We start from the raw sequence: 21,618 nt of genomic DNA, 5'->3' as shown, positions 1-21,618 counted from the left end.
TACGTCGTCCGCCTCCATCATGGCATTTTAATGTAGTATTAGCGCAGCTCATGCCCCACCCATTTGAGCCAATTCACAGGGTGTAGTTCAAATTCATAGCATGGAACGTTTCCCTTTTGCTAGCATTAACTTCATCTAGAAGAGTCAGTGATGTTCTAACTTTAACCGTCAATTCACCTTTATTACAATTCACGCCCAATTCTGTGGTGCTACGTACAAACCCAAGGTTTATGCCTAAGGTGCCTTCGGATTTTCACCTGAACGAACCAGTCATCTTAAAGACGTATTTTCCTAATCCGCAATCCCCTGCGGAGAGGGCATACATACCCTTGACATCAGAAGAAGTTGAAAATTCTATTTGCAAAGGACCTCTGCCATTCGCAAATCCAATCAACTGTTTATTGTCTATGGAAAGATACGGCAAGGACAAGCAGTGTCTAAACAAACCATAGCTAGATGGATTTCTGCAGCTATTGACTTTTGCCATCTTCAAGCTCGAAGACCTTTACAGAAAATTCCAAGAGCTCACTCTGCAAGAGCTGTTTCTTCCTCGACTGCTCTTTTCGCTGGAGTTCCTCGTCAGCAAATCTGCAGAGCAGCGACTTGGTCCAGAAGACATACTTTCACCAGGCATTGTTGTTTGGATGCTGCCAGCGAGGCTGATACGTCAGTGGGTCAAGCGGTTCTATGCAATCTTTTGAGATAAGATGAGCCTCTGTTTTCCCTTCTCCTCTGTACTGCTTTCCAGACGCTTATTCCATGCCTAATTTGGGTGCATTCTCATGTGATTGCAAGTTTTTTCATGCATATATGAATGTTGGCATTTTATTATGTGAATGTATATACTTGCTATGTACAAACTTATGTTACAAATAGTGTCTTCCAAGCATTATTTCGGTACTGCTATCTACTCTGATTCAGGCATGTGAATCTATGAAAGACACCCTAATACTGGAGAAGAACAATAGTTACTTACCTGTAATCTGTGGTTCTCCAGTATTGGTGTCTTTCATAGATTCACATGCAACCCGCCCACCTCCGGGGAGAACATTCTGGTGGGTGCTGTCGCCTGATTGGCTGGAGTTTGGTCTATACATAATGACTAGGATAGTCATGAGTGTGGAAGTTTTTCCTCTTGTAGCTTGGGCTACTTTATTTCCTGGTTGGTTATTACCAAGTTTTTCTAAGGATATTATTGCATATTACTGCTTTTTATATACCGTGGGACTCCCACTCCGACGACGGGGAATGATTCAGGCATGTGAATCTATGAAAGACACCAATACTGGAGAACCACAGATTACAGGTAAGTAACTATTGTTCTTATGCACATTTTGCAGCCACAGTGGTCTTTTGCAACAGTGTGTTAGATAAACAGCGGAAATAGAACGTACGTACCACACATTTCCCTGGAGCACTTTATGCTCTCTCTGCCCCTGGGTGTCTCCTTCCATCTGCCACCATCTTATTTTTCTGCCTACTTATTTTCTTTTTCAAGGAAAAAACCACATCCTCTGCCACGGCTTATATTTCATAGGGAAATGCCTATTTCCGGTGCCCATAGGTACTCCTGTGCTCACTGCCTTTTTCCTTTTCCCCACAGATTTCCCATTTCTCTTGTGCACTTTTCTCATATACTCATGGGTTCTTTTCTGCCTTCTTATCTGTCTCGTATCACTGCATCATTTTAGGCTGTAGCTGAGATCCCGGCACCTCCACTGGAAGTGACTGCAGAAGAGGATTTGGATTCTCACATCGATTCCAAGGTTGAGCATCCTCACCACGAAGATGACGACTATGATGACGAGGAGGATGAAGAAGATGATGATGCGACAGAGGAAGATCATAAGGTACTGCAAAAACTATTTTCTTACCCTGTGTGGTTTTGAGTAACAAGTAACGGAAATATGGGTGTATAAGTTCTGTAGGAGAGGAGTGACTTTCTATGTGTTCATGTTGGTAGACATCGAGGGATTTATGATAGTGTTTTTTAGGTGAAAAAAAGTTTTTGTGCACTAAATGGTGGCTATTAGAACGTGGTTTATTAGTTTGGCTGGTTTTGAGATATCACCAAGTATTACTGTCATTATTCTGTATCCGGTCCAGTTAGGTTACCTTAAACTTTCGGTCAGTCTTGGTTATCAGAGGCACAGAGCAGCCTGGCTTAACTCGAGGAACAAGTTTAAAGCATTTATCAGTACCACAACCAATAAAAAGTTGAAAGCTCAATCCAATAAAAATCCCACTCCAATTTATAAAAATAGTATGAATTTTAATGAGCAAATAAAAAATAAAAAAACAGATCAGTGGAAACGGAAATATGATTAATAGTAGTTTTAGAGCTTTCTAGCTCCAAAAAGAGGTAAGCTACAACAGCAGGTCTCTGGTTGTGCTACACTGGGTCAAAGTCACATGATTAGGACACCCACAAAGGAGGGTGTGTTGGCTACAGAGGCCAGGTTCATCCTTGTGAAAAGTTTACATTCTAGCAAAGTCTTTTTTCTTGAGTTATTTCCTCATTGGCTAGGCATACTGTCAGTTGGATCCGAAGGAGGGCTTTCTTTAACAGTGGGGTGCAGCTTAGCTTTGGCGCCGATGAAATCCTCCATGTTGGGACTTATAAACGTTTCTGAAAGCCGAGCTGCTTTCAGCAGGACAAACAAGCAAGTTTAATCCGACCGTTGATACAACAGCAGCTGCGGTTCGGCAGCAGTCTTGGTAGCCTCTGTTTTTTTAAAGAAAAAGTTCAGAAAACTTTCCAAGAGTCCACTTTTTGCAATCTTGATGGAGTGACAGTACACTCTAACGCCACTCAAGGGTCTACGACTTTTTTTGGTACAACTTGGTGAGTTAGGACTCAATCTCCCAAAAGCCACCAGCAGGGTCCATGGCAATTCCAGTTGGAACTGGCCAGCTGGATTATTTGCAGACTTCTTGAAGGTTTTGAGTTCCTGGAGCTTAACAGGAGGCTAGCCAACTAGCCTTTGGAGACCACTTTTCTGTCCTGAGTTCTAGTGAAAGCATGCCCAGCCCTTGTGGGTTTTCTCCTCTAGTAAAACAGTAGGCTCAGTCATTCTGAGTTACAGCCCTTTGGTTCAGCAGGTGCAGTCATGCCAGCTTCCTAAACATGGCATTTTCAAACTAGTAATTTCAAGTCTGACTTTACCATCAGATTGGATTTTAAATTCCTATTAATTTGAGTCCCTCAATCATGGGGCTAGCTATTCTCATACCTCTGGGAGCTCTTAGGGTCTACCTTGGGAGTTATTTATGGGTTCTAAAGACGAAGGTTTAGGACTGGCCGAAGGTTTATTTTGGCACGTCGAATTTGCAGTTTTAGAATAAGCAGTGGCAGACCTAAACTCATATTTTTACTTTGTCACTGTAGTGGTGGCACAATGGTGCTGCAGTCCACTCTTGACATTTAACTTACAGGGCTCTGGTTACACAGAGTAAGCACCATATACTAGGGATTTATAGTTAAGTTAAATATACCAATCAGGTAATAGCCAATTGCACATATACTTTAGGGGTCACATCAGCCAGACTATTGCAGTAGATTGTACTATGCAAGGGGGGACATACTGCACGCTTCCTTTCATCAATGCAAGGAGATCTGAGTTACAGTCAAAGTGTCTAGGACGCTTTCAAAAAAGATTCTCTGCATTTATGGTCTCACACCTCTTTAACTTGCACAGAATGCTAAAGTAAGTGAAGGGTTTATGCCTGGTTTGTTTCCTTCTCGAATGATGGCACATAAATGACAGTGCACCCTCCATATAGTTCCACCACCTTGCTTATAAAGGACAGGATCCCACAAGGATCCGGTTTGTGGCCCATGCTCTTAAATGTATATATTTACAACTGCTGCTCCATCTAATGGGATCTTAAGTTTGCTTTGCAAACTGAGAAGATCCTCCGTTAATTTTTCTGCTTGACAATTACACTTTTGAATCTGCAAATAACCTGACAGTAGGCTGCTTGTTGTGTTCATCCCTTTTTTACCTTTTTTTTTTAACCATTTTTACCTTTGCACTGCATTAATGTTGTAATTATTCCTCACTGCATTTTTAATCTGTTGTCTTACCTTAAGACGCTTTGACTATTATTGATAAGGCTTCTTATACTTGCTTTATAGAGCCATCATATACTCCTAAAAGTCCCTGTGAAGCATTATTTTTCTCATAAAGTGCTCCTGACTAAATCTTTTGCTGAAATCTTGATTTACCGGCCACCGGGCCCTAGGTCCTCTTGAGATTGCCAACCTTGTAGAACCCTGTCTTGGAAAATAAAACCTTACCTTTTTGGGAGATTTAAATTTTCATTTTGATGGTAATTCTTGTAAAGACACAATGTTATGTTGAGATCTTGCTCAATTAGTATGGACAGCTGCCCATAATGCAGGGCACATTCTTGACTGCATTTTCTCTGACCATCGTCTTAGGGTGGATGAACCTCTTCCTCTCACTTGGACTGACCATCATGCTGTCCCTTTTTCCCTTTCCTTCCCTGCCATAAATGAAGTTGTTTCTAGGGGGATTTCTAGGGGGATTAATAAGGTGCTTGAAAGAAACTGGGAAGGTATAGGTAAGGAATATTTTCTTTGGGCTCTTAACAATCAACATTGGTCTGACCATAATGATTCGAATCTGGCAGCCACGGAATATTCAATTTTGCTTACTTCTGCTATTGACTCTCTTGCTTCCCTCAAATAATTTTATGTAGGTAGGAAAAAGCCCATTGCTCCTTGGTTCTCAGAGAAGCTTAGAATACTTATACAAGCTTGTCACCGCCAAGAACGCATCTGGCATAAACACTGTGACCCGATTGAAAGAGCAAACAATAAGGCTAAGTTGGTAGAATACTAAGCAGCCATCAAGCTAGAGAAATCCTTATACTACAATCAGAAGATCACATTTTTTAAGTCCACCAGGGATCTATTTTAACTGATCAATCTTTTATCCATATCCTCTGCTTTCTCCAATGCTGGGAGTTCGCAGGATTTCTGTGATTGTATGGCCAAATTTTTCCATTTGAGATTTATTCTTCCTTGGACAGTTTTAATTCTGAGCCCTCAATCTCTGGCCAAAAGATGACTATTACAGCGCCCAGTCCTCTGCAGACTAAGAAGAGGGATGTTTGTCTGTTTTTCTCCCTCTATCCAATGAGCTGACCGAACAGCTGCTCCAAGGGATTAAATCCGGGTCCCCACTTGAACCTTGCTCCCCGAAACTGATGAAGTTGGGAGGGAATATTATTATTCCCCACCTTACAGCAACTCTCAATCAGGCCATTTCCTCTAGATGATACCCTCAAAGGTGGAAATGGCTATTGTTAAGCCTTTGCTTAAGAAATCCAACTTGGATCCATCTGAATTGAAAAATTATCGGCCCATTCCTTTATTACCTATTCCCGCCAAGATAGTGGAGAAACATATAAATACCCAGCTGATGGCTTATTTGGAACAGCATCTGCTGGACATTACGTAGTGTGAATTTAGGAGCAACAATGGAACTGAGACTGCACTACTATCTGCTGTCAATAACATCCGTACATGGTTGATGCTGGGCAGTCTGCTGTGCTGATTGTGTTGGACCTATACCCGGCATTTGATACTATCTCTCACATTAGGATGATTGACCGCCTACAGGAAATTGGGGTTACAGACCTAGTTTGAAGCATCTGTCTTCCTTCCTGACAGATAGGTCACAGACAGTGGTGGTGGACCAATTCTACTCTGATCCCATAGCTACCCTACGTTAAGTAATGTGGGGCTCATCTCTGAGCCCTACCTTGTTTAATATATACGTCTCCCCGCTGGCTAAACTGATTAGATCTTTTGGGCTGCAGGCTTTATCCTATGCGGAGGACACACAAATAATCGTGTCAACCACAAAGGATATAGTGGCCTCTGCCGCCAACTTTAACAACTGCATGCAGATCGTGTCCACCAGGATGGTAACTAATTACCTCAAACTGAATAGGGACAAAAATGAGATTTTGATCTTTGGCAGTCAACCATCTATTTGGACCCACTCTTGGTGGCCAAGAAAGCATGAGCAATGTCCCAGCCCCGCCCACTCGACAAAGAATCTTGGTCTCCTAGTTGACAACAAACTGTCTTTTACTTTTAATCTTCATGTCAATAAGACCGTATCATCTTTATTTTGGGTTATAAAGACCCTTGGGAAGTTATTTCTGTTTTTCTCTCTCTGCGCGTAAAGCTGTGGTACTTATGTCCAGAATGGATTATAATAACATGCTCTTCCTGGACATTAACAAGACATCCATCGATAAGCTGCAGCTTGTCCAGAATGCTGCAGCAAGGCTCGTTTTGGATCTTCCTAAATATCATTCGGTCTCTGCTGCTATTCGGGAAACTGCACTCGCTCCCGGCTGTCAAACAAATTGAATTTAAGATCTTATGCATTATTAACAAGGCACTTCATAATTCCGGCCCGGAAGGAGTTAAGCATCTTTCCCAACGGTATGTTCCCACTAGACAGCTGTGCTCTGTTGACAAAAACCTGCTGGTTATTCCTAGGTTTCGGAGGGAAAGATGGGGAGGGAGAGCCTTCGCTGCGGCGGCATCCAAGCTTTGGAACACACTCCCTCAATCCATATCTTGTCTGGAAGCTCAACTTCCATTCCATAAGGCCTTGAAGCCCTGGCTTTTTGCCTTATATTGTCTTTCTGGTATAGGGATGAAGCTCTCACCCCCTGGCAGACTAACCGCTTTAGCGCATTGACGGCCTCAGGCGTTTGTTCACGCTTTATAAGTTGCCCAATCAAATCAAACAAAGTATCAGGTTGGTTGGTTATCAGAGACACAAGCTTGGTGTTAAAACATTTTTGAAAAAATGAATGCAAGTAAATACTGAGATCATAATATCTGAAAACCATACAAATCGATGGCAAGACACATTGTCCATAGCATTCAGGAGAAACTTCTTCTCCTGTAAATCCTCCTCCTGTATCTGCCAAAGGATACCCGTGCTTAGGCTGTGTTGGTTTGCATTGCGTCAAGACGTGACTAGTGCAACATTTTATTTCTAGGTCTACCCGACGTCTGTAACCAAATTAAAAAAAAAAATCAAAAAATGTCTCATTCATAGTGTTCTACTCCACTGAAAAAAATTAGTTATGAAAGAACAATTTAGATGTCACTTCATGAATAAGAGCGCACGCTCCAATTCCTGTTTCCACTCTTCAGTTCTTTGCACCAAACATTGATATACTGGAGGAAATTTGCTTAATTATCTTGACCACCTAGCTCAGGAACCAACTACCTCTTAACATTACATCCATTGAATCATATTTCAGCTTCAGGCTGGTCAAAGACTGTGAAAATATATAATTTGTGAATTAAAAATGGAACACTCAAAAATGCAAGATGTCTTATGTTTTGTACCATGCAAAGCTACACATAATCAATGCTATCTGATGTATGAGGTATAAGATTTATGCCCAGGGAATATTTGCTCTACATCTGAAAATTGTGAACTGAAATTGGTTAAATGTACCTTGTGCTGCCTGTGGTTTGGCCACCTGCCACTGCTTATGGGCCTGTTAACTTGTGATTCAGTATGTGTTAAGCCAGAGCACTGCTGGATTATCCAATTTTTTAAATTCCTGATTCCTGATTGCTGTCTCAACTTGGTTCTTTGTGCTCGTAAATTGTTTTGTTGCTTCTGGTGACACACCGCCAAATCAATGCAGTTATAGGTATTTCGCCTTGTGGTCCCCAACAACAAAGAATTTGTTGACCTGAAATTAACATTTGGGCCTCCATGTATCACTTCTTCAAACCTCAATCGCAACAACTATTTCCACTTCAAACAGTCCATATTAACCCACTTTCCCAACCATGCACCACAAAGTAACCTCTTACTTTCTTATCCGATTGCCCCTCAAGACCTTGTTAGTGGTATGAGGCAAATATGCAAATATTGTGAGAAAGTGCAATCTTTCTTGCCTTGGTATGCCCCCACTTTTTTCTGAACTGCTGATGTGCTTCGACTGAGTGTGCCCTGGGTTCCTGCCAACTAGGTACCCAGGGCCTGTGTTCCTTCCCTGAAACTGTGCTGAAACTAGAAACCCAATTGGCATCTCTAGCCACCTGTCAGCCCCTAGTAAACGGTACCCTAGGTACCCAGGACATGGTGACCAGAGAAGACCCCCGAGGGCTGCAGCACTTATTGTGCCACCCTCAGGGGCCCTGTACCCTGGCACCCACACACTGCCTTTGCAGGCTGATTGCCTAAGTACAGAACTAAACCAAGAGTAAACATGGCACACATCGCTGTATGCCATGCCCACAGAACCCACTGCCCTGGCATACTTCAGTAACCCCTCTAGCTGGGTGCCCTATGCCAGAGGTGTGGGCACAGGTGCATGAGCCCTGTGCCCCTATAGTCCCCAGTAATTAAACAACAGGGGGTGGTGATGGACAGAGTTTCTGAATTAAGCAGAATACTCTCACCCAGTCAAGAGATCAGGGCTTAATCCAACACCGTTTTTTAGCTCACTGCACCATCCCAGCTCAGAACCTGGCTATATGCAAATTAGTCTGTCCCTGGCCCAGTGTATCATGGGAACAGGGCAAACCAAACTACCAAGCCAATTCTTTCACTGGGAAGGAAACAAGCTACCGGGGACCGGTTTCTGGCATTTCAGCCGTCTTCGGCCCGGCTTGCTTGAATCCTGATGGTGCAATGAGCTAGGGACTCACGTCTGAGTATACCCTTCCACGCTTATGGTGGACAAAATAATTAAACAGGGGGTGGTGATGGACAGAGTTTCTGAATTGAGCAGAATACTCTCACCCAGTCAAGAGATCGGGGCTTAATCCAACACCGTTCTTTAGCTCACTGCACCATCCCAGCTCAGAACCTGGCTATATGCAAATTTGTCTGTTCCTTTCCCAGTGCATGATGGGAACAGGGCAAACCAAACTACCAAGCCAATTCTTTCACTGGGAAGGAAACAAGCTACCGGGGACCGGTTTCTGGCATTTCAGCCGTCTTCGGCCCGGCTTGCTTGAATCCTGATAGTATATAGTACTATAGTACCCAGGGCCATTCCTGGGCACTGTAAGTGCAGTGATGCCATTAAGAGTATATGGTGATGGGAGGTTGTCATTACGAACTTCCCAGCACCATAATGGCTACACTGAAGACTGACAAGTTTGGTATCAAACTTCTCAGCACATTAAACCCGCACTGATGCCAGTGTGGGATTTAATGTAAAATGCACCAGAGGGCATCTTAGAGATGCCCTCTGAAACCCTAACATCCAATCCACGTCTGGGCTGAGTGGTTGCAGAGGCTGCCACACAGCAGACATGTTGCTGGACCCGGGGTGGAGAGCCCCCCGCTATCCTGGGCCTGCAACAATGCACGTCCTGGGCGAGGTGCTAGGCCTCCTCCCCCAGGATGGGCCGGGGGAAGCTTCAAAGGCATGCCGCCTCTGTGAGCTTCTCCAGACCATTTGCTGTACCCAGCAACCGGCCCCCACCAGTTCTGCCCCCCACTCTGGCGGGAAGACTGGCGGGAAAAACTTTCAGGAAGGGGGTGAGCTAGCCAGTGCCATGTGGGGGAGACTAGGTGAAGCAGGACCCCGGGCTCTGGCCATCTTGTAGATGGGGAGCTCTGCCCAATCCCAGCTAGGCTCCTGCCCCCCTCCCACAGGAGAGGAGCAGGCTAGGGGGTGTACTCCCCCCAGGACAGGTCCTTGCTCTACCTGTAACGCTCCTAAATTCAGTATTTAGGAGCTCCCTGAACCTTCCTTCCTCAGATCCTGATACGAAAAGAAGAAAGAAGATCAAGAAGAAGAAGACCCGCCATGCAGCGGCTAGAAGGACGGCAACAACCGACTTGGCCCGAGCCCTACCGGCCTATCGATCCTGGAACCTGCTCCTGCCTAAATCCGGCGACTCTGTGGGACAGCAACCTTTGGGACACTCAGAGGACCTGCCTGCCTTGACCCTCTTACAGACTGGGACTCCCTTCAGCAGAGGCTCTACTGCCACAACCCACCTGGTGCCAACCAGGAAGCTCCGGACCAGCCCACTCTGCACCCGCCGAGCCCGGGCCGGGCCCAACCGAAACAAGACCACGATGATGTCCACCCGGCGACTGGGCCCAGAAGTCCAGTGCCCAAAGACCCTACTCGACGAACCAGCCGACGCCTGCAGACTCAGAACCAGGGGCCACCCCAACCGCGACCAGCCGAGGGTAAGCCTTTCCGACACCGAAAGACACCCCTGCACCCGGCGCCCTACAGCCCCCTGTGCCCCCCTTTGGGGTGCCAACCTGTGCTTCAAGATCCCAACTTACCTCTCAAAGTGCTGGTCCCCCCTGGAGAGTCTCCGTCCCCGAGCCTGCAGCCTTTGTTCCTTTTTTACCTTACCCATTGGATAGCATTGAGTGCCCGACTGCTCAAAAGCACCCTGCACCCAGCCGCCCGAGTGCCGCTGGCTGTGGCCCCTTTGTCCTATCTTACTCCCCCCCCCCCCCACGCCCTCCCCCCCCCTTGCCCTGAGCAAGTGACCAGGAGCCCAGCTCCCACAGCCGCGTGGCCTGCTAGCCCGCAGCCACCAACCAAAGGTCCCCTTTCCCTCATTGGATATCATTGGGCCTGCCTACCTCTGCACCTGCCCTGCGCTGCTGGGGCTGAACCAACTGTACTTACCGTACCTTGGGGGACCCCTGAGTCTATGCCCAGAACCTTAACTTCACCAGCCAAGTACTCGCCTGGAAACCGGTAACTAACTTACCTGCCATTGGATAACATTGACCCATTTTGACTCGAAAATTTTAAAAGTGTGAAGTTTTGAAAACTACAAATATTCATATAAAATCAGCCGAATTCCGAAGTACTCCCCTACAAGCAGGCGATAAGCCAGTACTGTACCTTGCAGCCCAGTACTGAACCGCAAAAGTAATCCTTATTGGGTTTACTAGTAATCTGTATTTTCTCCATAGGAACCCATTGTCTGCTTTTCTATGCAGATGTATGTATGTGTTTCCTACGGGAATACAGAGGTTCACAGCTTCTTCGGACCCTAATGCCCTTCCTTTCTAACCATCTGAGTTCTTTCCCTGATGGAACCAAAGTTGTGAGAGGAATATATTTTGTTCTGTAAGCTCGGCTTTGAGGTCTCTAAGCACTACATGTGTTTGGGCAGGTTTTCTCATGCTTTATGGTACTCTGTGGCGCAGAGGCTACCTTCTCTGTCAGAGGAAGCTGGAAATGAGTTAATGCGAGTGGTGCAAGATGGCTGGGAGGCCGCAAGGTTTACCATCAAATGTGGCATGGACAACACTGATTGTGGGTAGAGCTGTGGCTCAGTCGGTTGCTCTGCGCAGGCGTACATGGCTGCGTCAGTCTGGGTTTTCAGAGCCCGTGCAAGAGAACCTCAAAGATATGCAAATTCTGATGGGATCCATTTATTTGGTGAACAGGCTGATTCGGCCTTAAGAAGATTCGGAGCTGGTAGGTTTGAGTCCAATTGAAGTATTTTGTAAGCTTGACTTTGGTGTTCGGTCTTGTGTAGAGCGGTATCTACACAGCTGAGTTGTGTGTGTCATCTGGAATGTCCAAGATAGCTTTTTGCTCAATTCATAAGTTATTGATACCTGGTGTTTTTAATCCTGGGAAGTTGGGAGTACAGAAGTTGTGTTTCCCAATGTGTTTTTCTTGGCTATTTTTCTAGCTGCATAGGAGTTGGACTCTGTCGATGAGTTTTTCAGTGTTTAATTTGTGATATGTTGTTTATTTGAGCCGCCGTTATACAGGTCTTACAGTTAGTTTTACTCTGGAGAAGAGTTTAGGCTTGAGTGATACCCTTATGGTATATACTATACTCTATGTGGAGTATTGTTGATATGCTGTCGTGAACATTTTTAAATGTGTGTGTTTGTGTGTGTGTGTGTGTGTGTGTGTGTATGGATGAGATTTGGGAGGAGTTCAATCATAGTATGCATTTTTTGTCTCACGTTTAAAACGACTGAGTTCTACTCTGTGTAGAATTAGTTATCTGGTACTATAGAATTTGGAGCCTTGGGGTATATGATGTGCCCTTTAATAAGAGGTTTATGTCGAAAGACCCTCCTAATAGGCATGTTAAGTGTCTATTATGATTTTTGAAGAGTATGGCACTAAGGTGTCTATCCCAAATTTTCACTGAAGGTTCTTGGTAGCCTAAATTATTATTCGTGTGGCTTAGACTTTTTGCCCTGGTACTTGCCTTATTGTTTGTGATAGATGAAGTTCTCTATGTCTGCTAGAAGTCTAACCTTATTAGCCAAATGCTTGTCTTGTGAAGTTTTATTACATTATATTGCTATTCAAGATCTGTCTTATGGCCTGTGATCTTGAGCATGTTTATGCATTCTCACCATTAGTGATTGCTGACTTTTCTGGTATTTTATCATGTTATATTAGATCTTCAGGCAGATTTAGTATCTTAAGTGATTCTGTTCCTTCTATTGGAAAAGGGTATTTAAATATTTCTCACTTTCCTGGATTGTCATAAAGCTGTGCGTTATTTCTGAGGATTTTAAAAGTTTCTGAAGAACATTTTCCTCTAATTGTGAACCAATTCTTCTGTATGAAGATTTAATATAGGTTGATCCTTGAGGGGAGAGGCATAAGCCTCAAAGTTTCTACCCTTTGTAGAAGTCTTTTATTCCTGACATTCAGCATCTTTGCTCTGTTAAGTCAATTCCTTTTGTTATGTATCTGCCTGTAGTTGCTGGTAGGCAACTCTTTTCCTTCTTTCCTACCTCTTGGGACTGTATGTTGGGTTCACACATTGTAAAGTGTGGTTCCTGTAGGGTCGAACATATTAATTTTAGTCTTTCTCAGTGGTTGGATTCTTTTATTTTGGTATCCTTTTTAAAGTTTTAGATTTTGGTCTTTTTACCAGACCGTCAGTGGAGTTGTTGTTTTAGTTAGGTTATCAAGATGTTTTTTATTCTTCATATCTTATTCGATGTTATATTCCTATTGTTTAATTGTGGTCTTTTAGGCAACTTGCATTACCTTGATGAGTTGTATGCCACTGCTTTTCCAAGGGAATGATTCTGCTATAGTCGCATGCTGTTCTGTCCCTGTTGCCTGCAGATTATTGTCTCTAGTTATTGCATATATATATATATATATATATATCATGTGATCAAGCTTCGTTGAGAAGTGAAACGCGTTATGCCGGATTTGCTTGGGTCTGCTCATCGTCCTTTTGCTGTAAAAAGAAGCAGTTTGTGGTGGCGAAGTTCTTTATATATATATATATATACATATATATTCCAACGAAAGTTTGCCCAAAGCAATGAGAGCGCACACGATTTCAGAAGAAACCATCTGGTTTATTTCAGTGAAAAAACGAGCAGCAGCATTCATCTTTTAATTCATTTCCGTCCGACACGTTTCAAGGCTCCTGCCTCTTAATCATGGACCTTTTCATAGACTCAGCAGCTGACTCTGATTGCTTGGTTTTAAACATGCCTTCTTTACATACCCCCAGTGAGCCTCGCTGTTTACGTCACTTTCTCCATGCATGCTAGGATTTGTAGTTCCAATCAGAGTGATTCATTACCTTCCAGTAGGTTCTGCTTCGTGTATGACTTTTTAAAAGTTAATTTTGGAAAGTTTCTGTTCCCCTCCAGTGGGTCATGTTGCTGAGCCCGTTTATATTTTCTGCCTCTGAAATGCTGTAAATCAAGTCTGGCACAGTTCCAACTGGCAGCCTCTCACTCGTGAGTTTGGAGATGGCGCAGCTCTCCACGGCAGGGCTGCCGTGTAATTTATTCCAACAAAAGTTTGCCCAAAGCAATGAGAGCGCACACGATTTCAGAAGAAACCATCTGGTTTATTTCAGTGAAAAAACGAGCAGCAGCATTCATCTTTTAATTCATTTCCGTCCGACGCGTTTCAAGGCTCCTGCCTCTTAATCATGGACCTTTTCATAGACTCAGCAGCTGACTCTGATTGCTTGGTTTTAAACATGCCTTCTTTACATACCCCCAGTGAGCCTCGCTGTTTACGTCACTTTCTCCATGCATGCTAGGATTTGTAGTTCCAATCAGAGTGATTCATTACTCCACTGAAATAAACCAGATGGTTTCTTCTGAAATCGTGTGCGCTCTCATTGCTTTGGGGAAACTTTTGTTGGAATAAATTACATGGCAGCCCTGCCGTGGAGAGCTGCGCCATCTCCAAACTCACGAGTGAGAGGCTGCAAGTTGGAACTGTGCCAGACTTGATTTACAGCATTTCAGAGGCAGAAAATATAAACGGGCTCAGCAACATGACCCACTGGAGGGGAATAGAAACTTTCCAAAATTAACTTTTAAAAAGTCATACACGAAGCAGAACCTACTGGAAGGTAATGAATCACTCTGATTGGAACTACAAATCCTAGCATGCATGGAGAAAGTGACGTAAACAGCGAGGCTCACTGGGGGTATGTAAAGAAGGCATGTTTAAAACCAAGCAATCAGAGTCAGCTGCTGAGTCTATGAAAAGGTACATGATTAAGAGGCAGGAGCCTTGAAACGCGTCGGACGGAAATGAATTAAAAGATGAATGCTGCTGCTCGTTTTTTCACTGAAATAAACCAGATGGTTTCTTCTGAAATCGTGTGCGCTCTCATTGCTTTGGGCAAACTTTTGTTGGAATATATATATATATATATGTATATAATATATATACTGTTCAATAGAAAGTTTGTTTGTGGCTCCGCGTTTCGACTGTGGAAAATAGTCAGACAAAATTGACATCAGCGAGGAAGTTATATGAACGCCATTGACGTCACTTCCGGTGGACTACGTCGATGCGGATTTGCCGGCGAGCAGAAATGCTGTGAGGAATTTTTTTTCGGATCAAGTCTCGCGCCTGGGGAGGTTTCTAGAGTATGGAATCTGCAACTAGATCCTGCCTCTACCAGATAATGCGTTACTTACCAAAGGTATGTAACTTGTTATTTTTGCTGATGCTTGCAACATTGACAAAAAAGCAAATACTAAACCACATCAGCAAAAAAAGTGAAAAAAGCACAATGATGCAGATGCCTTTGTTAGCCACATCATTTTGTAGGCATGTGTCACCAAGCATCTGCACGAGTATATAGTGACACAGGCACCTCTTAAATTGTAAAAACAAAATTACGTTTTATATTTGAGAACGCCCTCTGGGTGTAGCGGAGTGCCTGGAAGCAAACAGCAGCCAAAAAAATATGTTAAAAAACAAAAAACTTTTTTTTTTCAAAACAGAGCTGGGTGGGGGGGAGCTTGGGGGGAGCAGCACACAAGGTAGAGAGCTACATGGTGTGGGGGGCAGAGAGGTTTGGAAGTGGAAAAGCACACTAGAGAAAGAAGCATACAAGGGAGAGGGCCAAATGGAGCGCAGGAGAGTTAGAGGGGAGTTGGCAGGGTAGAAGCTCATGTGAAAGAGCTTGAGAACACACTCTCTTGGAGTGTTTGAAAAAGAATAAAGTAGTTTCCTAAAAGTCAGCTGTTGAAGGCTGCAAGTCCGCCAAATCTAAAGATGGTAAAGAGGCTATGCTCTAGAAGAGCGAGAAACTCAAGAAGAGGAAGGAAATCCATTGGATAAGAACCGGACAAATGGGATTGACATTAAAGCCAACCAATGGAAGCATAGGGAGAGATCAAAGACCACTTTCAGTTCTTGCTATAGCATACTAATGTCTTTAGCAACCAAGCAGCTAAAAACTGCCTGATAAGAGAGACTTAAAACTAATGAGCATTTTTCACTTCTTTCTATTTAAAAACATCCTGCAGTTTTTGTTAAAGCCATTATCGCATTTGAGTAACCAGTAATGACCTTCACCGCAGTTACAAGTGCAGTACTATTAGTGCCTATATAAAATGTTTCTAACAGAAACTGAAAGTGTGGCTACTCTTTGTCAGCACAAACATTATTAGTAAAATGATTTGCATCTGGTTGCGTTGTTTTCTGACTTGCCATGCACTCTCCTGGTATCTAGCTTTTGGTTGAGAATCTTCCAACTTTTTGGGGGTTTCAGGTATGGCCAAATTGGTCCATAATCCTATTGATGAAACCTGCAACATACAAGGACAACCACTCTAATGTATTTCACATTTAGTGCTGCAAAGTTCTATGCCTCACAGGCTAGAGTAACACATCAAATAATGTTGTGCATCTCTGCACAGTCTTAGACATACCACACATTTAGATAATCCATGCTGATGTATTTTTTTTTAAAGAAATTAATCTTTCTCTACGCAAGGGGACTAAATAGATGGTTTGTGGGTTGTCTCACCACCCTCCTAATAAATGCTGAAGGTCTGGTTATGGTTGGTCCTGTCGGGTCTAACCGTGCCAATGAGCTTTCACATGGGTTGCCGCCATCCTATCAGTGGTGGATGCTCAGGATGTTGGCCAAACCTCCTTTGGGACTCTAGAAATAAAAACCCTCCGAGCATGACCCACCATCAAAACTGGGCTACCCCGAGGATTAAAATTAGTGGGGGTCGTTTACACTAGATGTTTAAGTCCCAGTGGCTAATGTTTTGAAGGAAGGATAGCTTCAGACTTGGTATGGCGTTTTAAGCGAAGGGGCAAAAAATGGCAAAGCCATGGGGACAATTTGAAAAATTTAGCAGCCATTGTATAATACAAAATTATAGGATGCATACTGATGGAGTACTGTTAAAGGGGAGTTCCATACCACACAAACGATGCAAATGCACTCTTACTGTAGTGAACCTCAGAAGGGGAAATAGCCTATCACCACAGACTCACTAAAAAAACTGTTAATTTACGCAGGATTTCGCTGATCCTAGTTGCTAATAAGTCTGGCCAGGGTTTTTAGCAAAAAACAGTAAGCAGGCTGCGATTGGTAGTTTTACTATTCGGATTACTTCCCGTTACATGTTCCATCATGCTTAAGGTTGTTGATTAAAAAAAAAAAGGCAGGACTTGATGAACTTCACCCCGATGACATCTGGCCAGCTATCTGCAATAAAATATTCTGGGATTGAGGCTTTTGGGGGTGGACATTGAGTTCAAATGCACGTTAACAAAAGCGGGCATTGCCGTTAAATAGTTCCTTTCCATGTATTCAACTTCTGACAGGAAAGTTGGTTATGTTTAACTATTGCAGTCCTGAGTGAGATGGGTATGCTCAGACGTGAGTCCCGTACTCTCCACACCACTGGAGTCAAGCTATCCTGGCTGAAGACGGCTGATAGCCAGAAACCGGTCCTAGGATGCTTGATTCCGGTCCAGGAAAGACATGGCTTGGCAGTTCGGGCTGGACTGTTCCCATGAGGCACAGTGTCAAGGCTGATTTGCATATGGTCATGTCTGAACTGGGGTGGTGTGGAGTGCAAAAAAACGATGGATTTAGTCCCAGATCTCTGTACTGGGGTGAATGTATGACATTGTTCTGCATTCTGTCCACCAATTGTTTTTTTGCACTTGTCACCCTGAGTGGGACGGGTATGCTCAGACATGAGTCCCGTGCTCTCCACACCACTGGAGTCAAGCTATCCTGGCTGAAGACGGCTGAAAGTTTCTCAATAAGAAAAGTTAGGGGTTGCTTTATGCATCAAAACTCATACCTGGTTGGATTTGTTCTTAGATGTTTATTGGTGTATGCAGACTTCGTGCACCTCAAACCCAGTAGAAAGAAAAATTCGCAGGTTAACTCTGATCTGATACAGTTTATTGTTGTTCACAGGAACATCATCCAAAGCCACCAGCTGAGAAGACGGGGGACGACGAGGACAAGATGCCTCCATACGATGAAATAACCCATGCCCTTATAGAAGGTATGCCATGCACTGTGTTCCTACATGGATAGTACTGGGCATCATAAGAGGCAAAAGATATGAGTAATATTATTTATGATGGACACTTCTAACCACAGATTCCTCACCTTCTGAATATCCCCAGGCGCTAGACTTAATCCGGAAAACTCAAACAGCAGTGCACCAGCATGTTATAGGTGGTGGTGTGCGGCTTTGCATCAACTTTGTTCCCCTTCAGAAGTGAAGAGTGGAGCCACATGTACCACCACCCATGTGGGCTGACAGTTACTTTCTTCCATGCATTCAGATGCAACTGATTCTTCTGCAAAATTTCTGTTGTGCAAGGGATATTCCCACCAAAAGCAACAGATTTTAAATGGTGTAGCTCTATCTCAAACATATGTCTGTGACAGATAACCACCATGTGGGCTTCTGGTGCTTGGGTTCAGTATCAGACTCCAAGACCTGCAGCAACTGTGCCCAGATAAACCCTAGGACTATCCAAGAACATGAAGTGAAGCTCTACTTGGCCAAGCACCAAAAGGCTCCTTGCCGGTCCCGCTGCAGGTTGAAGCCGAGTGCTGACCCGCTACCGAAGCCATTCCTGAGTCAGATCTTCTTTGTGGTCGAAGTCATAGGCTCAGTCAAAGGAGAAACGCAAGAAGTCAAGGCAGGACTCTGACCATTTTGCACCAATCTCACTTTTCCGAGAAGGTGCGACACATCACTGTGGTTCATAGTCTAATTCCCCTTCTACTGAGGAGGCGTTTGTCATTGGCCCTGAAGTTCTCCTAGTTTCTGGTTCCTTCGACAATGTTGAAGCAGGTTGAAGCCTTTCCAGAGGCCACGCTGTTCACGTTTGGCATGCATTCAGGCCCCACGAACCCGGAGGGACCTTCAGTAGGGGTACTGCCAGTGGGTTTGTCTGTGCACCTTTAACCCACTTCAGGTTCTGTACCAGTGTTTTTGCCAGCTTCAGGCCTAGTGCCAAAATCCGCACTGACCCCCTCGAATGTAGACTTACATGTAGGAACCGCAACCCGTTGTGGTATCGGACTGCAAGGCCGTGTCCAAATCTTGGCATGGTGCAACCAATACTGAAGACTCAAAAAACAAATTTGAGAGCAACCATTCAGATACAATGGGAACTGGGTTAAGATAACATATAACAGGGTATTGTTCCCTGTGCTGCTGTTATTTTTTATTTACCACCTCAACATCATGCTATTCACACACTCGCATGCAATGCATCCAAACTATGAGCCTTATTTTTAGCTAAAATATCTCCTTTATTGAAAAAAATGGTTTTGAATAAAGCTTTAAAACCAACTGGCTGTTTTATGACAAGAAGTCCATTTTTATTTATTTTATTTTATGTTCTTGTATAGCGCAAGAATCGACCCCTTACGAGGTATCTCCGCGCTTTGCTCGCAGGATGGAGTAGTTGCTATAGAACAGAGAATGTGGATGAACGCTGATGTTTAGGAGTATTTAGTCTTCCTGGAATAATACAGTTTTTAGTTTCTTCCTGAAAGAAAAGTGATTGTCGGTTTGTCTGAGGTCAGCTGGGAGGTTGTTCCAGAGCTTGGGCCCTATCAAAGAGAATGCTCTGCCCCCTTGTCTGGTTTTTTTAACAAGAGGGGTTTTGAGTAGCAGTTGATTGCTTGACCGCAAGGCTCTGTCAGGTTTATAGACAGGTAGCTTTTGGACCAGGTAGTCAGGACCTTTCCCGAACAAGCACTTGTGGACAAGGCAGCAGATCTTGAATTTGGTGCGTTGTCTTATTGGCAGCCAGTGCAGTTCACGCAGCAGGGGTTTAGAGGGAGTTCTGGCATGCTCTTTTGGCAAAAGGAACCAACTTAATAAGGGACTGGAGGTTACGTTACATCTTTGTGTCAAAAGAGGATGGTGGCCTCTGCCCTATCCTAGATAATCACTCTGAGTTCCTGTGCATAGAAATATTCAAGATGCTCAAGCCCAAGTTCTATCTACTCCCGGTATCCCAGAGACTGGATGGTTGTGTTGGACCTGCAGGGCATATATTTTCACATCCCGACCAGCGAGACCACCGGAGATTGCTGCCAAAGATCTGCAGTTTTGGCAATTCTATTGCATTTAACCAATTGCAGCCCATCTCCCTGTCCCACCCAGAGTTGATGGTGTTGAAAGACCCATGCCATCTGGGTTGGGGAGGCCATCTGTGAGAGGTGGAAATCAGTGGAGTCTGGAGTTACAGGCAATTTTGTTTGGTGCTCACTATCAATGGGAGGCTTATTCAGGTTCTCACGTACAACACCTTCACCATGTGGCACTGCAACAAGCTGGGTGGGTGGGGTCCTGGGTCCTGTGCCAGGAGGCTCTACGCCTCTGGAACTGGGTGACTCATCAGGGCATTTCCCTGTTGGTACACCACCTGGCAAAATCTTTAAGTGCCACTGGCGAACAAACTGAGCCGACAATGCCTGGTGGATCACAAATGGCAATTACACCATGAGTTGCAAGAGGGAATCAGCCAACAGTGGAGAGAACGCTAGCTCGATCTTTTTGCCACTGCTGAGAATGCATGTTGTCCACGCTTTTGCATGCTGTAGTTACCAAGAGTCCCTCCGAAAAGCATTCCATATGTGGAGGAGCACGGGACTCCTGTATGCCTTTCTGCCACTACCTGTCCTGAAGATCAGAAACGGCCAAGCCCAGGTCATCTTACAGAGTCTGGGCTAGGCTAGGACAGTGTGGTACACAGAACTTCTAGCCTTGAGCATCTGTCCTCCAAGCAGGCCGCCACTCCGATAGGATCATCTGTAGCTGAAGAAGGGCAGGATCTTGCACGCCGACCTGTGCAACCTGGTTCTCCATGCATGGAAATTGAGCGGCGACAATCTCCTTTGAACTACCTCCCGAAGTAGTCGATATCCTCCTTGCATCCAGGACCTCTTCCACAAAATCTGTGAATGATGTGAACTGGGATAGGTTTGTGGCTTGGTGTTGTTTCTGCCATATGTTTCATTGCAGGCCAGATTGTCTAATAGGTTGTTGTTTGTCTTGTCTTTGGCCCAGCAGGGACGTGTGGGCACTGTTAAAGGTTATTTGTTGGCCAAGTTGACTTTTTTGTGTTTGCAAACGAGCGGTCATTGTTCAAATCACCAATTGTGATGAGTTTCCTTAATGGTTTGCAAAATGTGGTTCACCCTAAGGTCTCTGTGATGCAGCAAAGGGGCTTCAATGTGGTTTTCACTTCTCTCTTATGTACCCCATTTGAACCAACACACAGCTGTCTATTGCACCTCACCTTAAAAATGGTCTTTCTGGTGGCGATAACAACAACATTCTGGGGGAGTTTTCTTCAGGCCCTATCGGTCAAACTCCTAATGCCACCTTTTTTCCTGGCAAACTGGTGTTAGGGTCTTGAGAGGCATTACTGGTGGTAATGCCTTTTCTAGTTGGACAAGATATCACTCTCCTGACCTTCTTTGCTATTCTGTTCTAGACATTTCTAAAGCACATGGGTACACTAACGGCCTCTTAGCGCTAGATCCTATTTCATACAGAATTAGATGCATACCAAGGTTTTCAGTAACTTTCTAAATCTTAGTTCCTCTTCCGTCTTATGTATCCTTACAGGCAAAGAATTCCATAGTCTAGGGACCATGAAAGCCAAGGACTGACCTCCACTCCTCGCCTTATGGATCTTAGTAGTTACTAATTGACATGAGGCATCAGATCGCAAAGTCCTGTTTAGGGTGTAAGGTCGTATCAGGTGTTGTAGCAGCCGAGAGCCCTTGTGTAAAGCTTGATGGGCCATACAGAGGACCTTTAACCA

At 44.3% G+C, this 21,618-nt stretch overlaps 1 protein-coding gene across 1 annotated transcript in view; it reads left to right on the top strand.

Moving 5' to 3' along the window:
- PRKCSH (PRKCSH beta subunit of glucosidase II) overlaps positions 1 to 21,618 on the top strand; it is a 313,184-nt gene that overhangs the window by 143,342 nt on the left and 148,224 nt on the right. Inside the window, exons 10-11 of the mRNA XM_086962739.1 lie at positions 1,692 to 1,850; positions 17,729 to 17,819. Coding sequence (XP_086818865.1) covers positions 1,692 to 1,850; positions 17,729 to 17,819 — 250 coding nt within the window. The remainder of the gene's footprint in view (positions 1 to 1,691; positions 1,851 to 17,728; positions 17,820 to 21,618) is intronic.

This window comes from Lissotriton vulgaris, chromosome 1_1, assembly GCF_964263255.1.
Source record: "Lissotriton vulgaris chromosome 1_1, aLisVul1.2, whole genome shotgun sequence".
NCBI classification, from domain to species: Eukaryota; Metazoa; Chordata; class Amphibia; order Caudata; family Salamandridae; genus Lissotriton; species Lissotriton vulgaris.
Note: the sequence above shows the minus strand (reverse complement) of the source record. Positions and strands in the feature narration are given on the sequence as shown.